The 14,995-nt window shown below is 43.1% G+C and overlaps 1 protein-coding gene across 1 annotated transcript in view; it reads right to left on the minus strand.

Moving 5' to 3' along the window:
- Nucleotides 1-702, minus strand: part of PPM1L (protein phosphatase, Mg2+/Mn2+ dependent 1L) — a gene marked incomplete at both ends in the record, with an annotated part of 327,211 nt that extends 326,509 nt beyond the window's left edge. Inside the window, one exon of the mRNA XM_079705034.1 lies at nt 304-702. Within this exon, the coding sequence (XP_079561160.1) occupies nt 304-702 (399 nt within the window). The remainder of the gene's footprint in view (nt 1-303) is intronic.
- Nucleotides 703-14,995: the final 14,293 nt, after the last annotated feature.

Consider the following 14,995-nt stretch of genomic DNA (forward strand, 5'->3'; position numbering starts at 1 on the left):
AAATCTAACACAGTCATTTGCTGGGCTCTGGCCTTGGGAAACCTGATAAATTATGAGGCACGAAATAGGTTATGGATGACCCTTCCTCCCCCACACTGGACCCTCAGTACAAGAGGCCTGGATCCCGCGGTGTTTCTGGCAACTTGGCCACGTTTGGAACTAGTGGCTTTGTCCAGCCCGACACCAGGTCATCACCACGCCCCTCGCACTCAGGTGCTACCCAACACGCACACCACGTCCTGTTGTTTACACATACACAAACACACACACACACACTCAAACAAAGCCCCAGAGAACTCCTACCTCGCCCCCGTGCCCGTCGAAGATCCCGAAGATGGACGGATGCGTCTTATTGGCTAGGTCCGTAAGAACTTCAAAGCGGTCCTCCATGTGGTCTCTCCGGCCCTGGATGGAATACACGGCCACATTGTGGCTCTTGAACTCCCAGGTCTTGGAAAACTCGGCCTCCAGCACATCGAGCCCTCCCAGTCGGTCGTTCTGCATTATCTCGGCCACCTTGCCCTTCACCATCTTCACGGCGTCCCGGCTGGACTTGACGATGGTCTTCACCTCGTCCGTGTGGAAGAAGTAACTCCACAGCGCCAAGCTGATGCACAGCAGGAAGAGCGTCTCAGGTCTCAGCAAGAAGTAGCGCATGATGCGACCCAGTAGAGACAGCAAAGTCATTGTATCCTCTATCATTTATTATCACTAGAGCCCCAACCACCAGCAGCGACGCGCGCCCCGAAAGCTCGCCGGGTCCCGGAGCACTGCGGGGACAGCCCGCGGGGAGGGAGGCGGAGCAGCAGCCGAGGGTTAGCGGGGGGAGGCTCACGGAGCCGGGCGGGAGACGGACGAGCAGGCAGCTCCGAGCCCGCACGGTGAACAGAGGCAGTTTCCCTTTTGTCTCCCGGCCTCTGCGGCCCGGAGGCCCGCGCCCAGCACACAGACGTCTGAGCCCGCCGCCCGCGCCGCCTCCCCTCCCTACGCCCCTTTGTGAGGCAGCGGCTGCCGAGACGCCGGCGGTGGCAGCAGCAGTCGCGGGTGCCGGGGCTGGACGAGAGAAATCAAGTTAAAGTTGCGCCGGGCGGGTCTGCTGCGGTGGGCGGGAGAGTTCCGGGGCGCTGCCGCCCGCGCGGCGCCTCCGCGGGTGCCCCCTCGCTGCTCCGGGGAGCGATCGGCAGGTGAAGAGGCGCGAGGCGCTAGAGACCCGCGGGTGAGGGATGCACGTCCCCTTGGTCGCCGCCGCAGGGGAGCGCAGAGCGGGCCGAGCTCTCCGAGTCCTTCAGACACCCAGGGGGCCCCAGAGAATAAAAGTTTTGCGGGAGCCTGGGCAGAGGCGGGGATACGCGGAGCCCGGGGACGCAGCACGATCGGCGCGGAGCCGCAGGCGGCCGGCCGGGCTCTGCCTGCCTCGCCGCAGCACCTCCCAGCTCCGCTCCGCTCCGCTCCGCTCCGCTCTGCTTGGCTCTGCTGGGATCGGGCACTCCCTCCTAGCGCCGCCGCTCGCACTCGCCCCGCCCAGCGCTCGCTCGCCCCGCCTCGCCCCGCCCCTTGAGACGGGACTCGAGGCCCGGAGGTGCTCGGGCCGAGCTGTCAAAGGCCGAGGCAAATCGGCGGCGGCTGGCGCGCTTGCAACTGCGGGCGGTCCGGACGAACCGAGGGGGGAGGGAAAGGGCGCGTCTGCAGCCGAGCTCGAGTGGATGGTCTTGTCTGCCTCTTGTGCGAGCTCTCAGGACAATATAATACTGACCCTGGTAGGCTGAACGGTGGTTTCGCGGGATCCACTGCTACCGGCTGGAAAACAGAGGGCCGCACGTGAGCGTCTCCCCCTCCGGCTGGCAGCACGGTAGTGCGGTCCCCGCCTCGCCCAGCATAAGGCAAGCGAGAAGGGACGCACTTCTCCTGGCTCGCAAAGCGAGGCAGAGAGCTCGGACCCTTGGTTTTCTGGGACAGAGGCCTGCCGGAATCTCCCGAGAGGCTGAGAGCGAGCGTCGGGCCTAAACACCTCGCGACGAGAAAAGACCTCCCGAGAGCAGCGGGATGTGAGGACGCAGAGCCACGTGGAGGTGCGCTCTGATGATAACCTCGGCAGCGATGAGGCTGGGCTGGCCTCTCTGCGAGCTACACGCCCCTGGAGCGAGGACTTAACCACGAAGGCTTTCCCGGGTCGCAACCCTTCCCTAGAGAGACACGGAGCCTCCTAGTGGAGCCCCCGGGCGCTCCTGACCCTGCGGCGGGGCTAGGGCTCCGACTCCGCTGTTCAGGTTTGCAGGTCCCTTTGAAGCTCCGAACTAGCGGCCTCCTACCACCTCCTCAGTCACCTCAGGAGAAGGTGAAATGGGGGCAGGAGTCTTTCGTTAAGCAGAAGTGAATGGACTTCCAGAAGCCATCAAGGTTAACTTGTTGAAGCATGGGGCAGGTGTCGGTGACCTTGAAGATGCTGGGGGGAAAAGAGAAAAATGTACAAATCAGCTTAGAATACGGAAACAAGTGAGCTTTAAAGGAAAATATTCACTCTTGCTACCCCTGTCCGGGAAGAAGAGTGCTGATCTGCAGCTTCCAGTTCGCTAGACTCGAGAATAGAGGCTGCCTGATTCCCAGCCCAGCCAGAGGCTGTCTCCCCAAACATTCCTGCTTTGGAGTGATCCCGACTAAGTTTAAAAAAAAAAAAATTAAATTAAAAGGAGTAAAACACTGGAAGGAAATACACCAAGATGTTAACGATGGTTAACTACAGTAATAAACTATGTGTTTTTCATTTTCTGATTTGAGCTTTTATCTGTTTTCTACAACTTTTCCAAAGTTTTTACAAAAGTCATAGATTGCCATCTTAACCAGAAAAAAAAACTTTGACATTTAAATGGCATGTACAATATGATCTCAATTATATACATAGGCATAGAAAAGGAAGGTAATGTGAAGAAATGTTAACAGCGTGTTATTTTTGACAACTAAGATATGGTCTCCTGTTCTACTTTGAACTTTTTGGTATTTTCCACCTGATAAATAGAGAAAATAAGCAGTTTAGAAATAAATGAGATCGGGACTTTCCAGGTGGTGCAGTGGTTAAGAATCCACCTGCCAATGCAGGGAACACGGGTTCGAGCCCCCGGTCCGGGAAGATCCCACATGCTGCGGAGCAACTAAGCCCATGTGCTAAGCCACAACTAAGCCAACTAAGCCACAACTACTGAGCCTGCACTCTAGAGCCTGTGAGCCACAGCTACTGAGCCCGCAAGCCGCAACTACTGAAGCCCACGCGTCTAGAGCCCTTGCTCTGCAACAAGAGGAGCCACCGCAATGAGAAGCCTGCGCACCACAACGAAGAGTAGCCCCTGCTCGCCGCAACTAGAGAAAGCCAGCACGCAGCAACGAAGACCCAATGCAGTCAAAAATAAATTAATTAATTAAAAAAAAAAAGATTGCCCCTTCGTTTAAAAACAAAAAACAAAACAAAAAAATAAACAAATGAGATCATTCTGTTCAAAAGTCATTAAGTGATGAGGTTCCAAAATGAGCTAATGAATTCAAAGGTTAGGAACTATAAAGCAAAGTAATGCATTAGTGTTATGAAGATAAGTTTATGATATTTCTTACTGTAAATTAGCAAATGGATTTAGGGTGCATTATCAGTCTCTCTGTACATGAATCTGTTTCTCTGTGGCAAAGGCAACTTGCAGATAAGCTGATCAAGACTTCAAAACTACAAGTCAAACCAGGCCCTGGGGTAGAAAAATTCCAAACCTAGGGGTCAATCCAGCCTGTCCACAACATTACTGCATTGACGATAGCAGCGAATATTCATGAGAGGCATGACTTCTGTTTCTTCCATACCTAAATAAAGAAGAGAAAGGACCACACTGATCTCTGGAGGTTAAATAACAAAAGGAGGGCTTGACTTGATTAATAAATCTAGATATCCTGCAGATTCTGTGGAGATTTGCTTTGACATTTACATCTAAATAGTTCATTTGTGTGAAAATCAATAAAATTATTTTTCAAGCAGACCCTATAGGCATTTTCTTATTTCTATTAAGAAATTAATCTAGTTTCATAGTGATTTCTTAAACACCCTAAATGAGCTTTTTGTTATAGTTTACTGTGAATTTTTTAATCTTTATAAATCCATTGTTTATTGTATGACAGAACTGAGACCCTTTAGGAAATAATTATTATTTGAACCTTAGGTCTTTTTTTTTTCATTTTTATTGGAGTATAGTTGATTTACAATGTTGTATTAGTTTCAGGTGTACAGCAAAGTGAATCAGTTGTGCATATACATTTATCCATGTACATATATCCACTCTTTTTTAGATTCTTTTCCCATATAGGCCATTACAGAGTATTGAGTAGTGTTCCCTGTGCTATACAGTAGGTCCTTATTAGTTACCTATTTTATATATAGTAGTGTGTATATGTCAATCCCAATCTCCCAATTTATTCCTCCCCCTGTGAATTTTAATATGTATGAGAAATAAAAAAGACCTTCCTCTAGTGAAACATTTGCATATTCCTTGGGAGGGATTGTAAGAAGACAGGGGAGCTATTATCTCTGTTTATAAATTCAAGGAAAGTGAGGCACAAAGATGTTAAATGATTATCATAATTCAGCAAATATAAAATTGGAATCTCAAACTCAGTTCTTCTGACCACAAATTCAGTACCCTAACATCCATTGATTGCTCAATGACACCGAGATGATTAGTCTAATTTTTATACTTTTCTAGTAACATTTCAGTAGATCTCTGTTATAGAAATCTCAAAAAGAATACATGGGTTCTTTTTCCACAATTCTGACTTAAACCTTTGGGATAATGAGTATTTACCTCACCCATCAAGGATATTTGCGGGGCAGAAGACAAGTGCAAGTAAACTGTCCTTCATCTTGACGTAGAAGTCTAAAAGATTTGTTGCTAAAGTAAAATGCTATCTGAATTTCAGAGGGAAGAAAAGATTACCATAGAATGTACATTATGCAAATACTTTACCATTACAAGTGACATGGTAATGAACAGAGAGCTAATTGCAATCCTAGGCTTTCATGAGATACAATAATAGTGGTAAATAGTTACCAGGTAATTACCATTTTCAACTATGCAATTAACTCATGTCAACCTTGCGAGTATATAAAGAACATAAAATATGGTGTATTTTCAGAAAAAATTTCAGAGTTGTAGCTCTTAGGTTCAAGAAATCTTTATAACACAGTTTGATAACAAATCTATGTTCTAGTGTGATGGTGATCCATGATGTCCTCATTTCTTTTTGTTTTTGCCACCTATTGCAAAGTTATAAAAATCATATATGTCAGCTGAGCCTCTGAATGATGAATGTAATAAAAATTCCCTGAAATAAATTTTAAATGAATCTTTTATATAGAGAGAAATTCTCTGCACATTTTAAAATTTCCCAATTACCAGTTTGATTTGTATTCTTAAATTGTTCCTGTCATCTGCATATAAATATGTACTGAGTATTAAGTAGGACTCTTACTATTATTCTATCAACATACATCCATATATGTATAACCTTTTAAACTAGACATACAAAAGAGTGCATGAAAGTATTGTTATGAAGCACAACAACCATGAGTACTACACCCATAAAGCTGACCTAAAACTGGACTGTGACCAATCTTTGCACTAACCTAGGAGTTCTTTCCCTATGCCACCTCCCTACCTGTCCTCCACAGGTAGCTACTAGCCTGAGTTTTGCATTTTATCATCCCTTTGCCTTTTTAAAAATAATATCATCACATATGTCTGCATCCATAATTAATATATTTTTTAGTTTTGCTTGGTTTTGAGCTTTATAAAAGGGTATCCTACTGTATATAGTCCTCTGGTACTTGTTTTTTCACTCAATGTTATATTTCTAGATCCTTCCATATAATTCAAACATTTCACTGCTATATAATACTCCACCTTGTGACTGATCTATAAGTTATGTATTCATCTTCTCTGGTCATTTGAGTTTCCAGTTTTTTGCTATTATGATCAATGATTTCATGAATTATTTTTGTACTATCTCTTGGTGCATATATGCAAAAGTTTCTCTAGGATATATAGCCAAGAATTAAATTAATGGATAGTTGGGAATGAAAGTGTTCAACTTTACAATTTAGGGCCAAACTGTATTTGAAAATACATTGTTCCTGGGCTTCCCTGGTGGCACAGTGGTTAAGAATCCACCTGCCAATGCAGGGGACATGGGTTTGAGCCCTGGTCTGGGAAGATCCCACATGCCGTGGAGCAACTAAGCCCATGCACCACAACTACTGAGCCTGCACTCTAGAGCCCACGTGCCTAGAGCCCGCGCTCTGCAACAAGAGAAGCCACCGCAGTGAGAAGCCCACGCACCGCAAGAAAGAGTAGCCCCCACTCGCCGCAAGTAGAGAAACCCCTCGTGCAGCAGCAAAGACCCAAGGCAGCCAAAAATAAAATAAATAAATTTTCTTTAAAAAAGAAAGAAAGAAAATACATTGTTCCCATTCACATTCCCACCAACAGTGTGATCAAAGCTCCTTAATATAATATGAGGGACCATTACTATAAATTCTATCTTAAAAGTGATTTTCAAGATTGGTCCCTTTAGAAAATGGTTGACAATGATCATAACTATTAACCATTTTAAATATTCAACGCTTCTCAAACAACCTTTCTAGATGCAAAATTTAAATGCTCTTTACAAAATGAATCTGTTTTAGAAGTACAACAAAGAAAATAAATCCATCATTTAAATAAATATAATAATATGTCAATCTGGACTTATAATTTTCATCTTAGGTGTTCTGTCAAATGGAACTAATGTGACAGACACCAATCATGTGTAATATCATTTTATTTCACTGTTCTCCAAAAACACACCCTTTTCTACAACCCAATTTTTTGTATTAATTACAGAGATACATTAAGGATACTTGTTTCCTGAATACTTGTTTTGTACCATTGCACCAAGTCTGTTTACAAAAACCACATTTATCCTAAGAATCCTTCATCTAATTGCCCTAGGCTTCTCTATGATAATTTTCAAAGAAGCTTCCTAAATTATAATGTTAATTTAAAGCATTACCTAAATTTTTTATTCTAATTAGCACACATCAACACTCTAGCTAATTCAAATGCGAGATATTTGAATAGTTGAATCATCCTGCTTAAAACCCTTAAATGACTTCTCGCTGCTCTTAGAATAAAGACAAAAAAGTCTTAACTATCTCCTTCTCAGCCTTATCCCATGCCAACTGCTCCCTCAGCCCACCCACTTCAACCACATTTGCCTTCTTAAAATTCCTATAAAGCATGGAGTTCCCTCTTGACTGGGGTCCTTTATTCATGCAGTTTCATTTAGCTGGAATGCTGGCTTTTCCCAAGCCCACTCTGCCACCCACACTCCTAGTTAACTATTATCTCTCAGATCTCAGCTCATATATCACTCTCTCAAGAGCCCTTCCTGACTCTGTGGTCTAGGTGAGGTCCCTCTTCCCCACTCTCACGGCACCTTCAGAGTGTTCATCAACGTTGTAAATATATATTTTTTGTGATTTTTAAAAATTAACATCTGTTTTGTCATAAAGAACAGATTTGTGGTTGCCAAGGTGGGAGGGGTAGGGGAGGGATACACTGGGAGTTTGGGATTAGCAGATGCAAACTACAGGATGGATAAACAACAAGGTCCTACTGTATAGCACAGGGGACTATATTCAATATCCTGTGATAAACCATAATGGAAAAGAATATGAAAAGGAATATATATATATATGTATAACTGAATCACTTTTCCATACAGCACGAATTAACACAACATTGTAAATCAACTATATTTCAATAAAATAAATGTTTTAAAAATCTATGTCTGTTTCCCCCCACTCTCATTGTAATTTATATGCTCCACAAGGGCAGGAGTTGTGTTTTGTTCTCCATCGTAACTCCAGCACCTAATGGGATCCCTGGCACACAGTAGGCATACTATAAATATTTGTTCCTGAATGAACAAAGGTAGTTATTCTAAAATCATTATTCTAGCCCTGGTAATAGGTGAAACTCATCAATGTGCCTTTCAATCCTAGACAGCAATAAAAAGAAAAGTCAAAAAATAACTCACCCATGGATAGTTGAAAATTGACTTTAGTAACAGATAGAAAACATTAAAACCCATTCAGATTTTTTTACTTCTTTTTTCATTTTTGCTTATCTTAAGATCATACTTTCATTATAGACACAGGGAAAGTCTTCACAAGAACAAATATCTTTACAAAATGAATGTCCTTTGTCCATTTTTCTACTAGGGTATTTTTTTTTCTGAAGTGTGAACTTTTTTTATATATAAGGCTGATATTTTATGTCATTCAAGTTGTAAATACATTTCCCATCTTGTCATTTGTCTTTCCATTGTTTATTTTATTTTAAAAAATATTTATTTATTTGTTTGTTTGTTTTTGGCTGTGTTGGGCCTTCGCTGCTGCACATGGGCTTTCTCTAGTTGCTGCGAGCAGGGGCTACTCTTCATTACAGTGCATGAATGAAGCTGGCTTCTCATTGCGGTCGCTTCTCTTGTTGCAGAGCAAGGGCTCTAGGCACGCAGGCTTCTGTAGCTGTGGCACGTGGGCTCAGTACTTGTGGCTCGCAGGCTCTAGAGTGTGCAGGCTCAGTAGTTGTGGCACACAGGCTTAGTTGCTCCGCAGCATGTGGGATCTTCCCAGACCAGGGATTGAACCTGTGTCCCCTGCATTGGCAGGCGGATTCTTAAACACTGTGCCACCAGGGTAGCCCCTTTCAGTTGTTTATGATGCTTTGAAATATAAAGAACTTTATTTGATTTTTGTTTTTGTAGCTTATATTTTATTTTTATAAAGTCAATTTTATCTTTTCCTTATAATTTGTGTCATTTAAATCATGCTTAGAATGGGCAAGTAAGCTTTTTATTCCTCCATGCACACCAGAATCTGCAATGCACTAAGGGTAAATTTCTCCAGCTATTTTTCCTACCACCCCCAAGACAGTATAGAGTATAACCACTCATTTACTCATTCATCTATTTATAACTTTATCACTTATTCAACACTGTACTAGGAAATAGGCAAAACTGACACAATTCCTATCTTCCTGGAGCTTATTGTGAGAAGTTCTTTAACATGGAATCATTCATAAATATACTACAGATTGACAAATGTTTCTTAACAAAAGCATAAGAATGCAGTATATACTTCCTGTGGTGAACTTGCCAATTGTAAAGTCAGACAACAGAGCTGGCAACCCTTCTGTAATGGAAGAGATTGCCATTCTTGGATTGGTTCTCCCTGAGCTGGTTTTCACTACTTCCACCGTGTTGATCTCTTGTCACTTCCACCGCCAAATCACGTGCTCATCTCCACCACTCAAAACACACTGTGGGGCTGGGCAAGTTATTTAATCCCTTTACACCTCTATTTCTTCATCAGAAAAAATAGATATAATTATCATACCTATTCCATAGGTCAGTTTAAGGATTATAGGAGCTAATATACATGAAATGCTTGGAACAGTGCCTGGCAAATAGTAAGCACCCAACAGATGTGAATTATTCTTAGTTGAAGGGGATGAAATAAGTTTATAGGCAACTCTTACAAATAGAGAGCAGGGGGTGATAAGACCCTATCTGACACAAGACATCTGGGGATTTTTAGGAGAACAAAATTATATCTGGCAGTAGGGATCAGGAAGGCTTCATGAAGGAGGGAATGTGAGGATTTGGGACAGAAGGACTTGGACATACAGAAAAAGGGGGTTAAGATAAGCAGGACAGAATTCCAGAAAGAAAAAATATCACTCACTCTGTTTATTCACATAGTCTCAAAGAAAAGAAAGCTTAGAAGACTAACAGGAGATAAAGCAGCATTGGTCACTTGGCACTGTATTTTGAAGAGCTTTGAATAATAAGTTTATATTATTTCATTGGCTACACAGAGAAGCTGGCCGTTTTTGAAAGAGGAACAAGATCAGAATTATGGCTACTAGAATATGATTAAATCCACTCAAATTCATCATCATATTAGGGAATGATGCCTCAAAACTTATACCGTGCATTTGCACACCCATTTTCATAGCAGCGCTATTCAGGATAGCCAAGAGGTGGAAGCAACCCAAATGTCCATTGATGGATAAGTGGACAAATAAATACAATGGAATACTATTCAGCTTTAAAAAGGAAAGATATCCTTGTTATATGCTGCACGGTGGATGAAAATTTAGGACATTACTTAGTGAAATAAGCCAGTCACAGAAAGACAAATACTGTATGATTCCACTTATTTGAGGTATCCAGAGTAGTCAAATTCGTAGAAACATAAAATAGAAAGGTGGTTGCCAGGGGTCGCGGGGAGTGGATAATGGGGAATTACTTTTTAATGGGTATAGAGTTTCAGTTTTGCAAGATGAAGAAGTTCTGGAGATTTGTTGCACAAAAATGTGAACATACTTACCCTATTGAACTGTACACTTAAAAATAGTTAAGGTGGTAAATTTTGTTATGTGTTTTTCAACAATAATTTTTAAAAGACTTAGTCCTTGCTCCTGGTGACTTCAGCATTTCCCACTAGAAAACTGATTTGGAATCCTTTCTGAAAGAAGAGTCAGCCTCATCAACATTTATTTATGTACGAATGGTGTCAGGTCCATCTTTTATGCAAAGTCTTCCTTTAAAACAGGCCGATCACATCTGGACTTAGTGCCTCCACAGTTACAATTCTATGAAAGTCAAGCTCAAACCAATGAGACTTTAGCACCAGAGTATCTAGAAAGACATTAGTGACCTCAAAGGTGTGGCATCCAAACATGAAGTGACTGCATTTAGGATCGATGTTGAAATCATGATTACCCTTTTGGGAAGAGAAAGGTGTGAGCAGACATAATGTCAGTATAAAATATCACTCCACTGTGATTGTAAACACTTACTGCTCAGTGAAAATGTCTTTTGATAAGAATCCATGCTTGCTAGATGAGACCCAGTCAGAAGTCAAAGAGAAGGTCTGATTGCTGTGATTATATGTTTGAATCTAATTTTGAAATATCTGTAATCCGACAATAGAAATATCCTGAGGTTTGGGAACTTAAGAGAGGAACACATTCTTATCTGGGATTCATCCCAAAGATTAAGAGTTACTGAACAATTAAGCCTCATCATTCACGCAGATGATTCTCATTGGGAGTAAGCGGAGAGGAGGAGAGAAGAGAGCATTTATAAGAAGTAGATGACAGGGCTTCCCTGGTGGCGCAGTGGTTGAGAGCCCGTCTGCCGATGCTAGGGGACATGGGTTCATGCCCCGGTCCAGGAAGATCCTACATGCCGCGGAGCGGCTGGGCCCGTGAGCCATGGCCGATGAGCCTGCACGTCCGGAGCCTGTGCTCCGCAATGGGAGAGACCACAACAGTGAGAGGCCCGTGTACAGCAAAAAAAAAAAAAAGAAGTAGATGAGAGAAGGAGGGATGTGGCTTGATAAAGCCTATTTTTAAAGCTTCCTTTTTATTTTTTAGAGAAATACAAATGTAACAGGGTGGGTTGAAAAGAAATCTTTTTTTTTTTTTAATTTTTTGTTCTTTATGTTTTCCTCTTTTTGCCTTGGGAGGAAAAAAAAAAAAGTGGGGGAAGCAGTTTCTGTGTTCCTCTCTGTGAGGAAGAACCTCCAGACCTCAGGCTCTAGATATCTGGGCTTCCTTACCCGGGGAAGGTGCTAACAGCTTAGTCAGAGGTATGGAGGCTGTCCAGCAGACCACCCAGGTTGGTGTGGAAGGTCTGTGCCTGTGAGAGAGACTGAGCCTGGAACTGGAAATGGGATGGAGAGCTTCTGGAGAGGAGGAACACCAAGGGGCCGGGCCATAGCACCCTTGGGGCCTGTGTGAACTCCTGAGGACTGAGCACCAGGTTCATGAACTTGGGAGTCCAGGTCAGGATCAGAGGCCCAACCTTGAGACAGAAGGAGTGGAAGCCATCATGAGATATCTCCTGCTGCCCCTGGGGCAGCCAGTGCAAGCTGACCTGGACACAAAGCCAGGCCAGGGAGACCTGCTTCAGATGGGCAAACACTGGATGGCTTCGAGGAGAGGCTTCCTTTTCAGTCAGGATTCCTTGAGACTCTAATCTGCAGGGCTGCTTTACAATTGTTATGATCCCCAAGCACTTACTTTTGGAGACCCCACCTTGCATCATAGAAAACGTAATGAAATTTCTTTGGCCAAAAATTTTTTTTCAGTTTTTATTATTTTGCTTCTGAGATTATTTTCGTATGCCTAGTTCATTTAATTTATGCCTGGCTTTAATTTCTGAGGGAAATATTATACATATTGTAAAAAATTTTTTTGAACTGTTTTCAAATGTGACAGTTTCTTAATGTTAAATTTACTTATTAATAAATATGCAACAATAGAACATTTTCCAAAAGTTTAAGTAAGCATTTATTCATTTTGATTTGGCTGGCTTTTTTAAATTTAACATCTTTACTGAAGTATAGTTGATTTACAATATTGTGTTAGTTTCAGGTGTACAGAAAAGTGATTCAGTTATATATATTCTTTGTCAGTTTTTTTTTTTTTTGGCTAAGGCTTGTGGAATCTCAGTTCCTGACCAGAGTTTGAACCCAAGCCATGGCAGTGAAAGCACCAAATCCTAACCACTAGATCACCAGGGAACTCCCTAGATTCTTTTCCATTATAGGTTATTACAAGATATCAAATATTGTTCCCTGTGCTATACAGTAAATCCTTATTGTTTATCTATTGCATACAGAGTACTGTGTATCTGTTAATCCCAAACTCCTAATTTATCCCTCCTCCCACTTTCCCCTTTGGTAACCATAAGTTTGTTTTCTATGTCTGTGAGTCTATTTCTTTTTTTATTATTTATTTATTTATTTGACTGTACCGGGTCTTAGTTTTGGCATGCGGGATCTTCGTTGCAGCATGCAGGATCTTTTTTTTTTTTTTTTTTTTTTTTTGCGGTACGCGGGCCTCTCACTGTTGTGGCCTCTCCCGTTGTGGAGCACAGGCTCCGGACGCTCAGGCCCAGCGGCCATGGCTCACGGGCCCAGCCGCTCTGCGGCATGTGGGATCTTCCCGGACCAGGGCACAAACCCGTGTCCCCTGCATCGGCAGGCGGACTCTCAACCACTGCGCCACCAGGGAAGCCCAGCATGCAGGATCTTTAGTTGCAGTGTGCGAACTCTTAGTTTTGGCATGTGGGATCTAGTTCCCTGACCAGGGATCGAACCCGGCCCCCCTGCATTGGGAGCATGGAGTCTTAGCCATTGGACCAGGGAAGTCCCTCTATTTCTGTTTTGAAAATAAATTCATTTGTATCATTTGTTTTTTAGATTCCACATATAAGTGATATCATATATTTGTCTTTCTCTGTCTGACTTAGTAGATAATCTCTAGGTCCATCCATGTTGCTGCAAATGGCATTATTTCATTCTTTTTTATGGTTGAGTAGTATTCCATTGTATAAATACACACCACATCTTCTTTACCCATTTATCTGTTGATGGGCATTTAGGTTGCTTCTATGTCTTGGCTATTGTACATAGTGCTGCTATGAACGTTGAGGTGCATGCATCTTTCTGAATTAAAGTTTTCATCTTTTCTGGATATATTTGGCTAGTTTTTTTTTTTAAACGAGTGATCTTTTTTCATCTTTAGTACTTAAATAGGCCCCTGAAAAGCTTGTGGGTCCTAACACTCTGACTCTATGGTCTAATGGATAAAATATTCCTGGATGTATCCTAGGAAAAGGGAAGGGGCTAGAAGGCTGACCACATTCCATATATTATCAACCTTGCTGAGTAGAAAGCTCAAATCAATCAATAAATAAATGGCAAGGACATGAACGAGGTAGTCTTATTTTTCCAAATCCATTTATGACATCCATTAAGATGTCTTTATACCCTACTACACTAGGCACCAACATTTCCTCCACTTTGCCCCCAGTGTGTGCTAGACTCTGCCACCAGCAGGTTACGCTTCTTTGTAAGAGAAAATGATATACTGTCTTATCCTAGGTCCCCTAGAAAACAGAGCCTGAGGCAAAACTAATCTGCCAACACTTTATTTGGGAAGTGCAATACCAGGAAGCAAGAACAGGGGGAAAAGGGAAATGAATCCAGAAAAGAGGGAAAGCGAACACAACGTGGTACATTACCAAGCTAGCCACAACTACACCACAAAACACAGCTGGGTGCTCATCTCTCAAGAAACTATATGGGAACACTGCATCTCAGAACAGTTCACAGGCAGAAGAGGAGAGCGATGGAGAAGTATTTGTTTGCCTGCTTCTTCACATCTACTCTTTCTTATTGGTCAAAGTTCACCCCAAGGGGCACGAAATCCCCCCTACTTCTCAGTTGTTACCTGGCCCTCTGGGCAGCTACTGGACATGCCAAAGCCTATGTCAGCGGAGGGGGTTTCCTCTGAGTGAGTTATAGAGTAAGAGAGAGCCAGCAAGAACCAGGAACACTCTCTGCCTGCCCACCTACAGCCTCACAGGTTGTATGGTCAAACCAGCACACGTCATGGGGGCTAAGCAGGTCCTGCAGTGCGTTGTGCCTCGGTAGTGACAATAAGGCCCCAGGGGAGCAGATAAGAAGAGTGAGGGGTGAGGCCTGAGGTGTGGTGCTCATGAGTTGTGCTGTGAGCAGAGGGGACTGGAGGAACTTCTACAGAGAACCCTGCTGCCAACCTGGTGAAAGGCCACAGCACAACTTTCCAGGTGAGTTCCTTTTGTGAAACCTCTTTGCAGCCTATAAGAACGTGCTTCGTGCCAGACGATCTTCCCAGGGGGTCATCAGTTGCATTGAGCAAGAAGCCATCTAGGAAGGTTCATGAACTAAGTCTAGTCCACACTCAGCTAGAAAATAGAGATCAATGCAGGGCAGCATAGGTATACGCCACAAAGCATCTTCCCAGTCAGCATTTTCCTGGTAGGATGCCTCTTGATTTCAGCGGTCTTTACTATACTCACAAGGTTGTGC

The sequence above is a fragment of the Hyperoodon ampullatus genome (assembly GCF_949752795.1).
Source record: "Hyperoodon ampullatus genome assembly, chromosome: 5".
Classification (NCBI taxonomy): domain Eukaryota; kingdom Metazoa; phylum Chordata; class Mammalia; order Artiodactyla; family Ziphiidae; genus Hyperoodon; species Hyperoodon ampullatus.